The 17,479-nt window shown below is 39.6% G+C and overlaps 1 protein-coding gene across 1 annotated transcript in view; it reads right to left on the bottom strand.

The window, feature by feature from the left end:
* WDFY1 (WD repeat and FYVE domain containing 1) overlaps positions 1 to 17,479 on the bottom strand; it is a 42,003-nt gene that overhangs the window by 18,364 nt on the left and 6,160 nt on the right. The window contains exons 2-4 of the mRNA XM_081051768.1: positions 8,834 to 8,901; positions 4,243 to 4,316; positions 917 to 971 (exon numbers count right to left, since the gene is read on the bottom strand). Coding sequence (XP_080907894.1) covers positions 917 to 971; positions 4,243 to 4,316; positions 8,834 to 8,901 — 197 coding nt within the window. The remainder of the gene's footprint in view (positions 1 to 916; positions 972 to 4,242; positions 4,317 to 8,833; positions 8,902 to 17,479) is intronic.

A 17,479-nucleotide genomic window follows, 5' to 3' on the forward strand; every position in this document is an offset into this window, starting at 1 on the left:
TTAATAAATGCCCAGTCTGATGAATGAAGTCAGAGGCCAGACAGAGAAACCTCCAACCTTGCTCTAAGCTGTACAGGCTTCTCCAGAAGAACTGAAGAACTCTTTCCTAGAAATTAATTATAAAATACTACCACTCCCTGGGAATATGGGCAAAATCATGAACAGACATTCAGAAAAGATGACTAAGGGTTAACATTAAATAAAACTTAAATAATTTTTAACTTGAGAACTATTTTGACTACCAAACTGGTGAAAAACATTTATAAAGACCAATGTTGTAAAGACTTAAAGAACAGGCACTCTTAACCACCATGCAGAGGATTGCAAAATGTACACTACTGCTAGGAAGAGGTTTGCAAAATAAACCTAGAGCATTAAAAAACTTTTTAACGTTTGACCCAGTTTCTCCACTTTTAGGAATTTGTTTTAAACAGAAGTAATTAGAGTCAGAGTATCAGTCAAGGACACACATGTATATTAGGTTGGTGCAAAAGTAATTGCGGTTTAAAAGGTTAAAAATAATTGCAAACATTGCAATTATTTTTGCAGCAACCTAATAGAGCTACATGAAATACACTCACAGATACACATACAACACATATACATACACTATTATACATGTTGGTGTGTGTTATCAAAATAGAAGCAGTACACATGTTCAAAAATAGAAGAATGGTTAAATTAAATCTGATACATGCACCCAAATCGAATAGCATACAAAATTTTAAACGTTAATAAGCAGGGAAAGGATGGTAAATAACCCCCAAGAGCTAATAGCCTCTCATATAATTGGGGTAACAAAATAAAAAAGTTAATGTAAAAACCTAATTTTGATCATAAGAGATGGGATCCTAGTTTTGTATGTACAGGTTACATAGATTATATATGCCAGCATCTGGGTGTGTGGTATAATTACCTGGGTAGGTCTTGATAAAGTTCATTTTATTAAAATCTTCAGAAACATGAAATTCCTAAGAGCAAAGACATGCAATAAGAAAACAGTTATGATTTTAAAAATAACAAGAACTTAACTTTCAAAACAAAGTTAACTAAAACTAGCTATCACCAGATTTGGGACTTTAGATTAGCTATATAACAATAACACAGAATTGTTCCTTTCATCAGGCCTGTCCTCAAGCCACCCTTTTTGGAGTGACCTGATAGAATAAAGAAAGTGCCGTGAGCATCACAGCATTTTTGTCCAGGTCTTGCCCCACAAGTGAGCATGTTGAATTCCTTCTCCCTCTAACTTCAAAGGAGTCTTGTTAATTTTTCTCTCTTGGCTGCACCAAAAATTCCTCAAGATGACATAAATAAAGAAAAATTGTAAAGACCCATTACTAACAAGAGTTCTCAGCTATAGTGAAAATAAAACATAAGACACCTCAGCAGTGTAAGCGGGGAAGTATACATATTTAATAAAGAGAAGAACAGCAAAAAAGGAAATTAAGAAATTGTTGGTGGTTTTACTTTTTTCTACTCTTAATATTTTTCAATTTTTTATAGACTATGTAATACTTTATAACTCGGAAAAGATTAAAAGTATATATACCTAATGAAAAAATAAGATTCAATATAAAACCAAGAAAACTCTAAAAACAGCACTAATAAAAAATTCTGCTAATCAGTGCCAAATTTGTAAGTTCTTAAGGCTCTAGGTAACATGGACATTATAAATTGTTGACTGCTCAGACTGAAAAACAAAACAAAAAAAAAACCCACAAAGGAATACTGACTCCTTGTTTCCATCTTGGTTTTGCAAAGTACAAAAATGTATTAACATTTTATAGATACTAATTTGTATTGGGTGGGAGATCAAAAAATCAATTGTTAACTAATGATAAATTGTATTTACATTGCCCCTGTCCACTGAAGAGCTGCAAGAGATTTTATATGCCATCCTAGAACCCGTACCCTTGAAGCAGGGGCCACAAGAACGGTCACTAGAAAAATAAATGCACACCCATTGCCACCATTGGAAGTTTGCCCTTTTGTGACTTCTTGTTATATTCATGTAGACACATCACCTAGCTATTCCTATCAACTTTTCAGAAGGAGAAAAACAAGAACGTTTGCATTTACTACTAAATAATCTATATACAGCAGCCCCAAGCTGATGGGGCATTGAGCTCGTCGACTGCCAACACTGCAGCCCCTGAGTCCTCTCCACCTACCTACTGCTGAGTGAAACACTTGGGCAGAGAGCCTGTCCTTTGTACTGGCTCTTTGTTTCTTGGCCCAGAAAGACACAAACAATACACATGGACTGATGAAGAAACAGAAAATCTGTAACAAGTAAAGTGGTTAAATTAGTACTAAAAAAAAGCTTTTCATGGGCCAGCCCAGTGGCTCAGGTGGTTGGAACGCCATGCACCTAATGCCGAGGTCGCCGGTTTGATTCCCACGTGGGCCAAGTGAGCTGTGCCCTCTACAGCTAAGATTGTGAACAACGGTTCTCCCTGGAGCTGGGCTGCTGTGAGCAGCCAGAGGTTGACGTAAGCTGCCATGAGCTGCTGCTGTTTGCTGAGTGCTACCATGGGCTACTGTGTGCTACAGTGGGCTACCGTGGGCTGCCGTGGGCTACAGTGTGCTGCCATGAGCAGCTGGTCAGTGTGAGCTGTCGACTGATGACTGGGAGTGCAAGGCTTATAATACCAGCATGGGCCAGGGAGCTGTGTCCTGCACTAGACTAAGAAACAATGGTTTGAACCAGAGTGGGGGCAGGGGAGGCGGAAGAAGGGGAAAAAGAAAACTTTTCACAATGAAAAACCTATGACCAGATGATTGGTATCACTGGAGAATTCTTCCAGGCTGCCATTCCGAGTCTCTTATAGCTCACCAATTAAAAAAGGAAAAAATTAAAAGTGGGCCAAGGACTTGAATAGATATTTCTCCAAAGAAGATATACAAATTACCAACAGCACATGAGAAGATGCTCAACATCAACAGTCATTAGAGAAATGCAAATCAAAGCATAATGAGATACCACTTCACACCCACTAGGATGGCCAGAATAAAAACAAAACAAAACACCATGGAAAATAACACGCGTTGGCAATGATGTAAAGCGGAACCCTCTCACATTGTTGGTGGGAATGTCCAGTTGGTACACACTTTGGGGAACAGTTTGGTGGTTCCTCAATAAGTTAACTACATACTTACCACATGACCCAGAAATTCCATTCGTAGGTATATATGCCCAATAGAATGAAAAACTTAGGTTCACACACAAACTTGCACACAAATGTCCATAGCAGCATTACTAATAATAGCCAAAAAGTGGCACCAACCCCAATGTCCATCAACTGATGAATGAATAAACAAAGAGTGTTATATCTACACAATAAACAAAAAGGGATGAAGTACTAATCCAAACTACAATACAGATGAACCTTAAATCACACTAAGTGAAAGAAGCCAGACATAAAAGGCAACACATATTCTATGATTCTACTTACATAAAATGTCTAAAATAGGCAAATCTCTGGACTCAGAAAGTAGATTAATGATTGTCAGGAGCTGGGGGAAAGGGAGTGGGGAGAGACTACTAATGGGTTTGGGGTTTCTTTGGGGGAGACGGTGTGATGAAATTGTTTTCGAATTAGAGAGTGTTAATGGTTGCATAATCTTGTGAATATACTATAAATCCACTGAATTGCACACTTTAAAATGGTGAATTTTATGGTATATGAATTCTATATCACAATTAAGAAAAAATATGTGTAAATACATAAACACACACAATTTGACCCACAAAATACCAATCTATAATAAATTAAAAATGTAAATATCTAGTCTTTCACCAAAGATAGTTTGAGAAGCATGGCCTTAGAGAGTTATACCAATTGTTGGCTGAATGACTAGTTCCTAAACTTATTTGCCTTCCCCCTGCCTGTCTCTCACACACACACACACACACACTCTGCACCATGCTCTTCTTGCCCTGGCCTCCTTCAGGGTTCAAGGATCGGGGCTACTATGGCCTCATATTCACTGTGTGGAGGCTGCTGTATGGGCTCGTCTGAGCACCCAACCATCAATCATGACAACGTTTTGAGCTCCACAGAAATAGTTTAAAATTAAGCACTAATTAAAATTAATCCATTTTGAAGTCTAATACTGAATTCAACATTTTTATGCCAATCAGGCATTTACTGTTAACTTCATTTAAGCTGTCCAACAGAAGTGAACATGGGATATATAAGGAATCAATGTAAGGAATACATTCTGGAAGCTACCTACCATTACGGCTCCGTTATCCTGGCCCACAAATATCCGTCTGCTATCATGATGGTAAGCCATAGCAGAGCACGGAGCTGCCAGGAAGACAAAGACCACATTACCAGCAAAGCTAAGCAATTTGTCATTATTCAAAGTACATTATTAAAAAGAGCTAGACAATTTGGGTTTTAAAAAAAGAGGGCAAAAATGTTTTGTAAAAAATAATGGTGTGAATTGAAAATGTTATTGAAGTTCTTTCTGTTGTTTTAGTTTAAATTCTCATATAAAATTATTTTTTTAATTTTTTGTGAAGCGATCCAGCATGAAGTTTCACCTGACTGAGACTCCTATCTGTCTCTGGAAAGGTCTGAGGACCAGTGATTACAGTGGGTGATCTGAGCCCCAAACTCAGCAGGTCACCCTGCCCCTGCACCTTCCCCCATCACAGGTAGAAGAGTAGCTGGGACCTGTGGAAAGAGGGGTTGCCAGCACCAGAATTCCCATCCCAAGGCGTGTGAGAGCAAGCTGGGAAAGCCACTTTGAAATTACTATTTTTCCCTAGTGGCCAAAAAAAATTATCTTCTGCAATTACACACACAACCCCAGTTTGCAGTAAGTGGAATTGTGAGGTGCAGACATGTTTCTTTGTAGACAGCAGTGTCACGTGACTGGGTAGCACCTGCTTCTCATGTACATACCCCTCCAGGTTCTACCTATCCTTCCAGAAAGCACCGGCCAGAGAATGAGTTTCAGAAAGGAGAAACTCCAAATCATCTCCTTCTGCTACAAATCAGAATTAAAGTGACTTAGAACATGGAACATTTGGAAAAACAATTGTTTGGGTTCATTTCAGCCTAAAGAATTTTAATTGACCATGGAAGAACAACAACAAGGAAATATATACCAGGAAAAAAACAAACAAACAAACAAACAAACTTGAGTTTACTTTAAAATGAAACTTCTTATAAAAAAGAAAAAAAACTTATATGTGAGGTCACCATTTGAAAATCATTTAAAGTTTTCTCTCTACACTAGGCTGATATTCTCCACCAAAGGAAGAAAATAAACTATAATACTGGATTGTACCCAAAGGCAAAAACAAAGCTAGCTACACGCTCAGACTACAGAAAGAGCCTGAGAACTATCTAATTGAAAGGAAGGTACCGCAATTTTCAGTCCATAAATTAATTATAATTGTCAAGAACCTGTACACCCTTATCTACCACATTGATGCTGGAGACTAAAGAACGATTGTGTTTAAGAATTACAACCACAAAGATATGTATATCTTCATACAAAGTGCCCTTCAATAACCATGTATAAAATTATCTTTGACAAATCAAATCATGCTTGGATGATTTCAAAGATTCATTGTCATCATTTTTGCTTACTTTTCAGTTGGTACTAAATCTTAATGCTTTAAAGCTTCTTTTTCAATTCTCTTTATGCCTAACTGTCTAACAAACTATACATAAATATGTAAGATCCCTCTTCTGTGTAAAAATTACAATGTGCCGAGTAATTTTATGAGGCTGGAGACTTCTTATAGTTTTTTTTAAAAAAAGCTTCCCTAGTTTATTTGTTTTGTATATGAAGATATCCTGCCTTTTTCCCTAGAAGGAAAGCTTCTAGGGAATTGAGCAATATAATTAAAAAAAAAAAAAAAAGTTTGGACATTCACATAGTTTTAGAAACAAACAAAATACAAATAAATCAGTGGCCTTTTAAAAAGGCATCACTCTGTCCAAAATCATATGCTTAAACTCTAGTTATGTAAACACACTTTTTGATTTTTTGGAACACGGCCAGACTCTTTCTTTTATGTATTGCTGATGGTTGCTTTCATGCTACAAGGACAGAAAGTGAGTAATTGCTATAGAGATTGTTTGGCCCACAAAGTCTAAATATTTACTGTCTAGCTCTTTGTAGATCAAGTTCATGGACCCATCCCATAAATGCAGTGGGCAGCATAGCATAGCTTTGGAGTCAGACAGGCGTGGAATTCCAACCACAAGCAGTGGACTCAGTTTCCCCGTCAACAAAATGGAGAAAATATCACCTACCTGGCATATCTGTTGTGATGATTTCATAAAATGATATTTTAAAAAAGGCATGAGGCACTTAGTAGATTCAGAAACTAAGAGTTACTATTTTTCTTCAGCTAAAGCAAATTCTGAAAGTTGTTTTCGTTATGTGAGGTAACATTACAAAACATAAGTGAACTACATGTAGCAATATCCCAAAGTTTGGTTCATTGATTACTCGGTCAGGTCCCAGGAAATAGTTTAAATTGGTGGAGGACCACTCAAACATCCTAAATCGGGTAATCTACAGATCGTTTCTGGAATCAAAATGATACTTTTCCTCTCATGTTTTGAATATAATGTCAAAGTAAAAGTCATCCTAAAACAGACAAGCAGTTATTTCTCGTCATTTTCAATGTTCCTGCAATTTCATCAGTAGATACAGCTCCCAATGGATGCAATAAAGAAGCTTCTGGAAGCAACAAGCCAAATATATGGAGGTATAAACAAGCAGATGTCAGTCACCAACAGCCAGCCACGGTGGTCTGGGCATCACTTCCGGAGGCTGGTAACCAAGTTAGCAAGGATGGCAACAGACAGAGCCAAAGCTGTGTGCCCAAAGCCTGAGAGCCAAGGAAGAGTACCCATTTCTACTGCCAGGTTTTGGTGCCCTGGGACAGAAATTAATCACAAAGCTCTACTAAACATTTAGGGAAAATACACGCCCAGGAGTAACTGAACTAAGTGTAGTACAACATCCATCTCTCTCTCTCTCTCTCTCTCTCTCTCTCTCTGTCTCTGTCTCTGTCTCTCTGTCTGTCTCTGTCTCTCTATTCTAATGGGAATGAACTCAAGATTAAGCTATGGCCAAAATGCAGTGTGTGGGGGAAGGGAGAGGTGGGAGGGATAACAAGCGACAGCTTTAACAAGATTGTCCACAAGGTGACGAAACCCTCCCCAGCACTGGCATGGGAGCCTCAGGCTTTGCTGTCTCCAGCTGTCAGATCTGTCGCTGAGCTATTCTTACTAAGGAGTTATCAGTCTAAGAGAAGCCTTTGTTTTGTTTTTGTTTTTGTTTTTTTTTCGGTTGGGTAAAGGGTGGGCTCAGAGGCCCAAGATGCGCCCCCTATTTCTGTCCCCATTCTGAAAAATCCCAAAGTAAATTTCTCAAACGGGCTCCATGAGCACGTTTACTGAGACATCAGTGAGACATGGATAACAGGACACACTAATGATTGGCACAGTAAATTATGATTACTTTCTAATTATGATTAGAAGTAGTCTTTTCATGTGCTCTGTATTTTAAAGTGTTATGGTCCCTTTTATAATAGTTACCTTTACACCAGTAGTCTACTTCCTACAAAAAGTCTACTTCCTACAAAAAGTCTACTTCCTTTTCACTGAATGATTATCAAGACAGAGAAGTTGACTAGCCCTGCCCAAGCTGTCAGTGGAAGGTATGAAAAATGAAAATCCTGATAAACCACTAATTTTTTGTGAAACTGATCGCAGGATGTGAACAATACATGTACACTGAAATAAGTGCGCAAATAAGAAAATGCTAGCCAAGAAAGGAGGTGCTTAGAAGGGTGACTCAAACTGTTTGTACTGAATCTACTGACTAACTAACTGGCTGTGCTCTGTTTATAAGAAACTCCACGGCCTCTGGAATAACTCTTAAGAAGCTGTGCCAGCGTCACCGGTGTCTTGGTCTTCTTTGAAGAACTTTATAATGGTCTTGAGAAGTAACAAACCATCAGGCATGCCCCAAAGTCTTTTTCCTTTTCCTAGGGGGTCCTCTGAATATTGGAACCCTTCACTGAGGAAAATCCCTCAGAAAGGACCAACACCCCAAGAAAATGAGCGACTCTGGATGCCTCTGTGTGGCTATTTGGGACAGAAGGATTCAACCCCAGCTTGGGCCTGGGTGGTACCCAGGCATCCTCTGAGGGGCTTTCTTTGGAAGAAAGGATGAAGAAGTGGGAGAGAAGGATGGCAGTGCCACTTAGATTTTGCATGAAAGGCTAGCATTTAAATGAAATTTTATGCCACTACAGCTCAGGGCTGTTGTAAAATTTCAACGCAAAAGCTTCGTCTTCTAGATTTTATTTTAGAACATATTTATCTACCGAGAAAATTCTCTATTTAGAATGTGTCATACCTTGCACCAAATCGCTCAGTTGTACCGAGAGGTTTGTGAACAAGTTGGGCAAAAGGCCGGTAACAAGGGCCTGGGAGTGTACGGAGCCCTTTTTCAGTGTCAGTATCCGCTATTACTAAGTATAACTTCACTACCAACATAAGTGACAAACTGAAGGAAAAACCTGGGGGATAGGACAGGCCCTTTCCCTCTTTTTTTTTTTGTTTCTTTTCCAGTTTTGTTCAAGTTTGCTTCTGTTAAGCAAGTAGACCTAACTTCCTTCACAAAAGAAGTTTTCCTGCAGTTTGGCACAGCCTGTCAAGAGCTTTTAGGCAACTAAGGGACTCATTTTGAAACCCAGCCGCACTTTTGAATCAGAAATTTTGAAATTTAAAGCATCAAAGACATTAGAGGCATTTTCCTCCCGTGGGGCAGTTCAGCTACTCACAGGCCATTGTGTGGTAAATGCTGGGCCAGTACTGTCCGCTGTCTCTTTTCAGCCATACTCGGATGGTTCTGTGGAGAAGGAAGAGAAAGAACGAGTAGTAATTTTATCTTCTTTTGTGCTCCTGTAAAACTTAATTATTTATTTTCAGCACCATTTCCCAACTGACCTTATAAAGTTAATCAGTTGGACAAATTGGACAAATACATATACACATTCATACAGTATATATTTATATATAGTATATTTATATAGAGTACACATACTATATATACACATATTATAGGTAGATACATATAGTATGACCATAGATGGTAAGTTATGCAGTCGCTAGGAGTCAGGATTTCAAACAATTTTAACAATATGGAAAATGCTCATTATGTCATGATATAAATACAAACAAAGCTGAGAACTATTAACTGCTTTTCTTGGTAAAATAAACTGTGTGAACTCAGTTGCTTCACATCCGAGCCAAACGAGGATAGCAGGAGATAGAAATGGAAAGAAAACGCTTCTGGAGGATGGGGAGGGGAGTGCATACAAAGCAGGGCCCACACCATGGGTCAGGCACAGCAAATCCCGGTATTCATGGCCCTGAGAGGAAACCATTCCACAGCAGGTCTCCGGCCTCTCCTTTCATCAGAACACACACAGGGAGATGAGGAAATCCGGTCCGTAGGCAGGAAAATGATGAATCACCCAAACAGGCAAAGTTTAACATTTTGGCTTATCACGTCAGGACGACTGGGGATACTGTGACCCTGCTCCTGCCTCCTACTCAAGGCCCTGGGCCTCTTCCTCTTCAGAATCCCAAGCGCACTCACTGCCTCTCCCAGCCTGGCTGTGCTCTGCCTCTGCAAGGACTCCTAACTTATTGTCCCTTATCGTCAGCTCTGTCACAGTCATGCCTATGTTTCTAACAGCAATAGAGGTTCTGGCACACAGCCAGCACTGAAGGAATGTTTAAAACCTTAAACAAAAATACATTAAGACTATGTTGACACTGTATGTTGCCATTCGGATTGAAGTTCAAGACCAGTAAGGCAAGTCTATGAGAATAAAATCAGAATAGTGGTTGCTTCTGAGGGAGGATAGAATGGAAAGGAATATACGGGAACTTTCTAGGGCCGTGGCAAGGCTCTGGGGAATTGGTTCCATGGGTGTATGCATTTGTCAGAACTTGCCCAACTGTACTTGAGATCTGTACAGATTACTGGATATGATTTGGCTGCAATAAAAGAAAACAAAGAATAGATGCTGACCTTCATGCATCCACATGAATGAGTAAGATGACCCAGCAGCACAGTGGGCACGAGGCTATTCTGCATGTGACTGGACACAGGCCCTACTGTAGGAGCAGCCATCTGGACAACATGTCCTGCCTTCGGGCCACTGCTGACTGCTCACAATGGAACCTCTGCCAAGCCAAATCCCTCAGAATTTTCCTTGACATCTCACTCCTGATTGCAACTGGCTAGACCAGAAATGGGCATCTGATCCTAGCTGCATAAATCAGGTTCCTTTCCTGGGAAACCAGGAGGGAGAAAAATAGATCAGTATGTCTCCATTAACTGAAATGGCTGTTTCTGGTCACGTTTTAGAATCGGGACTAGAGAATTTTCTAATCAAAAAAAGAGAGAAAGAATGAAGCCGACCTATGGAGAGAAGCGGAATGGGGTTAAGAGAGTCCAGGCGGAGAGTCCCTCACGACAGTTGCTCTTGAGGCTGCGCTAGTTCCCTGCACCTGGATCTGTGAGGCAGACACCCCAGCATCCTCCCCACAAACAGTGTCAGCAGCTTAAGCCAGTGTGAGTTAGCGCTGTTGGTGGTAACAAGCAGAGACACCAAGAAGAATCTCAAACACAGCCTCTTCATTCGAACACCATTAAACAAACTCTTATGTGACATGGTTCACAAGGCAAGACGGTCAGGCAGCCTTGGTTTAGTTTTGCTTTGTTTTGAGGTATGTACCGTGTTCCCCCCAAAATAAGACCTAGCCAGACAATCAGCTCTAATGCATCTGTTGGAGCAAAAATTAATATAAGACCCACTCTTATTTTACTATAAGACCCAGTCTTATAGTAAAATAAGAGTGGGTCTTTAATATAATATAATGTAATGTAATATAATATAAGTACAGTATAGTATAATATAATACCAGGTCTTGTATTAATTCTTAATCCAAAAGACGCATTAGAGCTGATTGTCCGGCTAGGTCTTATTTTCGGGGAAACATGGTATATTGTGACAGGAAGTTCTAGAAACCCCAAGTTTCACACTCAAAATTAAGAGAGAGATCAGATTAAAGCATGTATGACCATACCTATCTTTTCAGTTTGTAATTCGCCTCTTAAATCAAAATTTAATACTGTCTGAGATAATGTTTAAACCACTCTCTTATTATTTGTGGATTCTTGGTTACTGTTCATGATTACTTGGCTTTCTTCTTTCCAAACCTCAGAGGTTAAAACATTTTCATGATACTGTTCTTTCTAGTTCAGAACCATTTAAACCAAGTTGTGAAAAACTACTTAATGGTAAGAGAAAGTGTTCACAATATGACGTTAAGTGGACAAAACTGATAAATGCGGCATAATACCAACCTTATTTTAAAATACAATCTGACCAAACCTCTAGATCCAAATACAATTTATAGGAAATGCAGAGGAACATAAAAAACACCATCACAAGGGTACATTAGGCAAAAATCGAGATGCAAGAAAGTCTATAGACAAATGACCCTGTTTTTTCTACAATTTGCAAGGGGAAAAGGATAAACAAGAAGACCAGCCTACGATCAAAGAGGTTTGTTTAAGTGACATATCAAGCAATCACGACGCATAGCTTTATTCGGATCATGATTCAATCTAACTGTTCAATACATGTGTCATTATGAAATAATTGTAAAGGTAAACACTGACTAGATATTTGATAATATTAAAAAAATACTGCTCATTTTGTTTAGGTCTGATAATGCTGTTGCAGGTTTCTGCCTGTCTTTTAAGAAGCAATAATTCCTAAATAAGACATTGGTCCTTGTCCTCTGTTCTCAGCAAACCCACGAAGTCCCGCCCTCGTCACTCACATCACAGTGCAGCCTCCTCTCAGGTTACCTGGTAGGCCTGACCTCTGATCCACTCCGTGCATGTCAACCACCAGCTCCACCTCCCAGGAGCTCTGCATCCACTGCCCCTGTGCTCAGAGCCCACCCTCGGCCGACACCCTCGGTGCCTAAGACCCCGGCACCCAGGCCCTGCATTCCCGTGAGCTGTGTCCTCAAGTGGCCCAAACACATCGCGCTCAGGGTACGTCCTAAGCCCTCCTTCCTCACCACCCTACCAAGAACGTTTCTCTCTAGGACGTAGTTTGTGGGCACATCGCAGGATGGCTACAATTTCAGCATGGTGCCCTCATCTAAAATAATCAATAGAAGCTTATAATGATGATCCTGAGTCCTGAATTCCTAACACAAAATTACATTTTGTTGACTATATTCTATGTTGCTTAACACAGAATGCTTATGGATACATTTTATTTCCTATGTTCCACATAGGGATGAAGCCAGAGGAGGTGTAGGAAGTGAAAGGCCAACTCCCCAGCATTAAATGTGCTCAAGGATTCTACTCCACATCCAGAGACCGGGCAGCAAAGGCCAAGGCACTTAAACGCCAGGGCATCATGCAGGCCTTGTCAGGTCCCCCGGCCTCATTCACACAGGGTTACCAGGGGGTTAAACCTGCTAGCTACCTATCTGTGAGGTTTTTTGAGTCTAAAGAACAGCATGCTGACACATTCTAAAACCCTTCAAATGAACCCCAAAAGTTGTGGGTCATGAATGTGTTGGCAGCTTGTGCCGTCCTGGTGTCCTTGAAAGAAAAGCATGTTCAGAGAGCAGGGGAGGCCGCCATGAGCAGGCAACCTGAAAGGTCAGCTCTTCCAACCAAGCATCTGACCTGGAAAAGTCAAATTTTCATTTCATGCCGCATCAGAATGATATTTAAACTAGCCCGAGGTCAAAGCAGAAGCCGCTTAAACCTCAGCATTTTTGAAATACAGTATTATTTCCTTTGGAGGACAAACGTCAGTCCTGTGACTTGGTCTGTACCCAGCTGACACACGAGCAAATTAGCTAGAGTTAAAGTGTCTCTTGGGGTGTTTCATGTGAAAATTGTTTACTACATCCAGGCTGAGAGAAGACGATCCTTGCTTGGGAATCGGGTTCTAAATTAGGCACTTAACCTTGAGAGTCAGCTCCACCTCTGCATTCACACCTTCTATCTTGAATTGCCTCCCTTCTCTTTTTTGAGACAAATTCTTCCCCCTCCTTAGACAATGCATTACAATCTTCCACTTCCAAGATTAAATCAAAACAATGTTAAATTTGAGCCCTAACACTCCAGCACTCTCAAGAACCTAACAGTTGTGTAATTTCTGCTGAGTAATAGGAATTTGGTCTGTATTGTGTTCAGAATATTTCTCACTGGTTTAACACATGGTTGTAAAAACAGACTTAAGTTGGGCTGCTTATTAAAAAGCCAACAAATTCCACAGACTAAAAAAGACACTTTTCAACAAGTTGTAAGCAAAACCTACTATTCAATAAATTGAAAGCAATACGATAGTACAGTTTAGTAACATTTTACAGGAGCAAATTATTAAAAAACTTTAGGATGATATTAATAAACCGTATAATCACTAAGGTGTCAAGAACAGACAGTTTTACTTTTACAAAAACCACAATATTTTCTGCCTTGATGAATATCTCAGCTGTTCTCTCCACTAACATAAAACAGCTTAACTTTTCCTTTAATATTTTGACAACTGCACACCCACTCACCCAAACTTATTTTATGTTTTCCTTGCTGCTCATTCTACCCATTTTTCTAGTGGATGGATTTTCTTTGATATTTCAAGACCATGTCAATCCGAGAAAAAGTCTTCTCCTAAAACCCAAATCTTAGTGTTCATGCCTTGCCAAGCTCTATTGTTATTTAAAAACAATAGTCTGCTATTTTTCCAAAAGGTACTTAGAAAGGAAATGTGTCATTTCTTTCAGAGCCTACATAAATGTTTTTCAAACTTCCCTCTGCTACTAAAATGCTTGTGAAGGGCTCTGCTATCAGTCTCTTTTGGCCTTTCCTTTCAAGAAGCACAGAGTCACCCAGATGTGCAGTATTTTCCATGGATAGACAAAAAAGGTACCTCTACGTAAGACTGTAACATTATACATACACAACTACAACGTGCCCACAACACTACCACCACCTTATTCGTCGCTCTAAGTTTGACGCGGTGGATGACCCATTTATATTCAAGATAAGTGAAATGCCAAAGTTGGTTTGCAGTTCTTCATTAAATATTTCAGATTTAAATGTTTTAAAAATGTGTTGCTGTGCAGGGATAGCAAACAAACAGCTGAAAACAATAATAAAGTATCATTTCTAGGGTTCTCTTACTGTTTTGTCAGCACTGTAAATTATAATAGAATTAACTTTTCGGCAAGCATTTTGCTCCACATAGTGAGAAAAACATTTCCCATCTAATAATAGTAATAGTAATAACAACAACAATGATAAATTGATTTAGGAATTCCAGAGTTGGCAACTGATTCTGAAGAAATTATTTAATAGGAAAAGAAAAAGGAACTACACATACACACAAAAGTTCATTAAGGAATAAAAACTGGGGAAAAATGTTAAATAACGAAATGGGTTAATGAGATATTAATTCAAAAGCTTATACAGTCATTAAAGATAGTTAAGACCATGGGGCTGTGAGAAAAGTTAAGTTTTTTTAAAGCATAACATAAAATGATATAACTAAATTCCCTAACTACACTGAGCCAGTCTGGGCGGCTGGGTGAGGAGGCTGATTAGGGGTAGGTAGGAGAGAAAGTAACATACCTAAGAGGCAGACCATGACTTTGGCTCCTTGTGGGGGCCCCCAGAGAAAAGACTTAGAGCTAAGCTGAGAAGGGCAGAAGAGCAGGGTCCTCAGCTCAGTAAGCACTAACAACAAGGCAACAATTAAACACCTCTTCATGAGCCAGCTGAAGCCACCCTCCACCAGCTTTTAGCTAGCGATCCCCTAAACATCTGAAGGAGACTAGCTAAGATCAGCAGGGCTGTCCAGGTGACCCACAGGCTCATGAACATTGATAATACTTGCTGTTTTAAGCCACTGAATTTTGAGGTGATTTGTTACGTAGCAATAGCTAACTGATACAATGTCATCTGTTCCACACAGTACACCTTGAGGAATCTGACCTTAAAAATTAAAATTAGCCTTTGGCATTTTTGTGCTAAGGATTTCAAACTACTTAGTAAACAAATAACTCCACTTTAACTTTGAATTGAAATACAGGATCCTCACTTTGCATAGATGCTAACTTGAATCCTAACAAACTGAAGAAATTACGGTTAAAGCATAAATGAAGTTATTACTCGAATGTTGTTCAAGATTTTTTTCATCCTGTCCACCAAGGATAATAATTCTGTATGTTCTTTACCTCACTACATTGACACATAAGAAGCAGACTAAAGCCCACAGTTTTCATTAAGAGTGAAGCATTTATTCCGGGAAGATTAATCTTCGATCTGCTCGGAGATATGCCTGATGATCAGAATAGGCAGGCAGGATCTTTTACATTTCTCCCAGCCCCTCTGTTGAACTCCCTCAAAGAGCTGATTAAAAGGAAATTAAAAACATACTTTAGGGAATCACCAAATCTATAAAGCCTCACCTACTTAAGCAATACTACAGTAGGAGCAAAGATGGATTCAAAGCATGAATTTTCTTCTGAAAAGCACTGGCTCTCAAGCCAGGAGGCATCTGTGGGAGTCATGATGAATACCATTTTTAAACCTATAAGTCCATGAGAACATTCATTTGGATTCAGTACATGTTATTTTCCAGTCTAATTACCTTGAAAATCATGCCCACACTTGGATAGATAGATTCTAGTAGTACACAAGTGTTTCTGTAAAACCACAAGGCCAAGGTCCATTTTGTCTGACACCTCAGCATTTCTAAAACTAGGTCTTTTCTAAATTTCCCCAAAAAACAAAAACAAAAACCCCCTAATCATCCCCAAACAGCTAAATTAAAGCAATTTAACCATTTTTAAATTGTAAACTGATATACAGAGATTATTCAATTAATCAGTTAAAAAGAGAATACAGAGTATAGCATATGTTACAAATTAAACCCAAGGCCTGACTTCTTTTCAACTCTGAGCAAATAGTAAGTTTGAGGAAATCTGATTTTCTAGTCACTCTTAAGGCTGCTGATACTATTTCATATCTTGGTAAATCTCCAAACATTTCTGTTACCTACAGAAAAGGGTATTTTTTTCCTAGTCTGACAGACCTCCAGGGGCTACAGACAAAAAAAAAAAAAAAAAAAAAAAGGCGTAATTCTGGTCGCCTGGATGTTTTCTACAACATTAAGATGTAGCATGAAAGAGAAAAGAACAGACAGGGTCATCAGTGCAAACTGTTTTTATCAAATAAATAGCAGTTTCCTTCCAGCCAAGTCTGCTGAACTCTGCCCTCTGCATTCCTGCTGCAGAAAGTCTTTCTGATTTGATAACATGGGAGAAAACATAGAATTTTTATTGAACTAATTAACAAACTGAAAAGTGAGTGAAACCAGCCTCTTTTTATAAAGAATTAGATTAGCTGAGAAAAAGTAAAATTTCCATGCCCTTCAATGGTCAAGGAATGCGGACAGCTTCAGAGGTCCATGACAATGCTGACGCTCAGACTGCTGACTTGGTTGCAGGAAGATTTTTATCCCGGGACTAAGGCCATTTTCATGACACCAGAACCTATGCGAATAACACTTCTCCAGAAGCCAGGTGGCTGCTTTTCTACGTACAGAGGTGTTCTTTTTTTTAACTGGAAGAACCATTCCTGCTGTTTTCTTTTCACTTAGCAACAAGATGATTTTTTGTGACCTCTGTGCCCCCCGAGAAGGCTAAAAACCATCATCACCTCTGAAGAGAAGGAGCCATCTAGACAAGATGGAGTCAATGCAGGGTTTACGCAACATTCACTGTTTCTTAACTTGAATTAAAAAAAAAAATTACAACTATCCACAGCCTAGAAGTTTTGAAACACAAGGTTAAATTAACCCCAAAGAAGTAGTTTGAGGCAGTAAGGAAGTAGCCTGTTCTTAAACTTCCACGTTCCAAGGCTTCCTTATTCCTACAGGTTTGTTTGTTAATTGATTCACACAGATTAACATCTGCGAGACCACTGAACACCCGCTTTCCTTCTGGGAGTCTGGGATCTTGGCACATGCTAGAGAGACGGTGCCTGCATGACCAACCCCCAGTAAAATCCCTGGGTACTGAGTTTCCCATGAGCTTCCTGGGAAGCAATATTTCACACACGTGGTCAGAACACAATGGTGGAGGAGGGAAACACCTCCTGTGGGACGCCGCGGGGCGAGGACTCTTGTAAGCTCATGCTTGGTTTCCTCAGGGCTTCACCCCATACCTGCCCCTTCGCCAATTTTGTTTTGTATCCGTTCGTTGTTGTGAGGACCACTATATGGTGGCAGTTCTCCTCGTGAATCAATGAACCTAGGGGTGGTCACGGAGCCCCCTATCAGGGCAGGGCAAAGATTTTATAAGGGAAAGCAACG

This window comes from Rhinolophus hipposideros (genome assembly GCF_964194185.1).
Source record: "Rhinolophus hipposideros genome assembly, chromosome: 6".
NCBI classification, from domain to species: Eukaryota; Metazoa; Chordata; class Mammalia; order Chiroptera; family Rhinolophidae; genus Rhinolophus; species Rhinolophus hipposideros.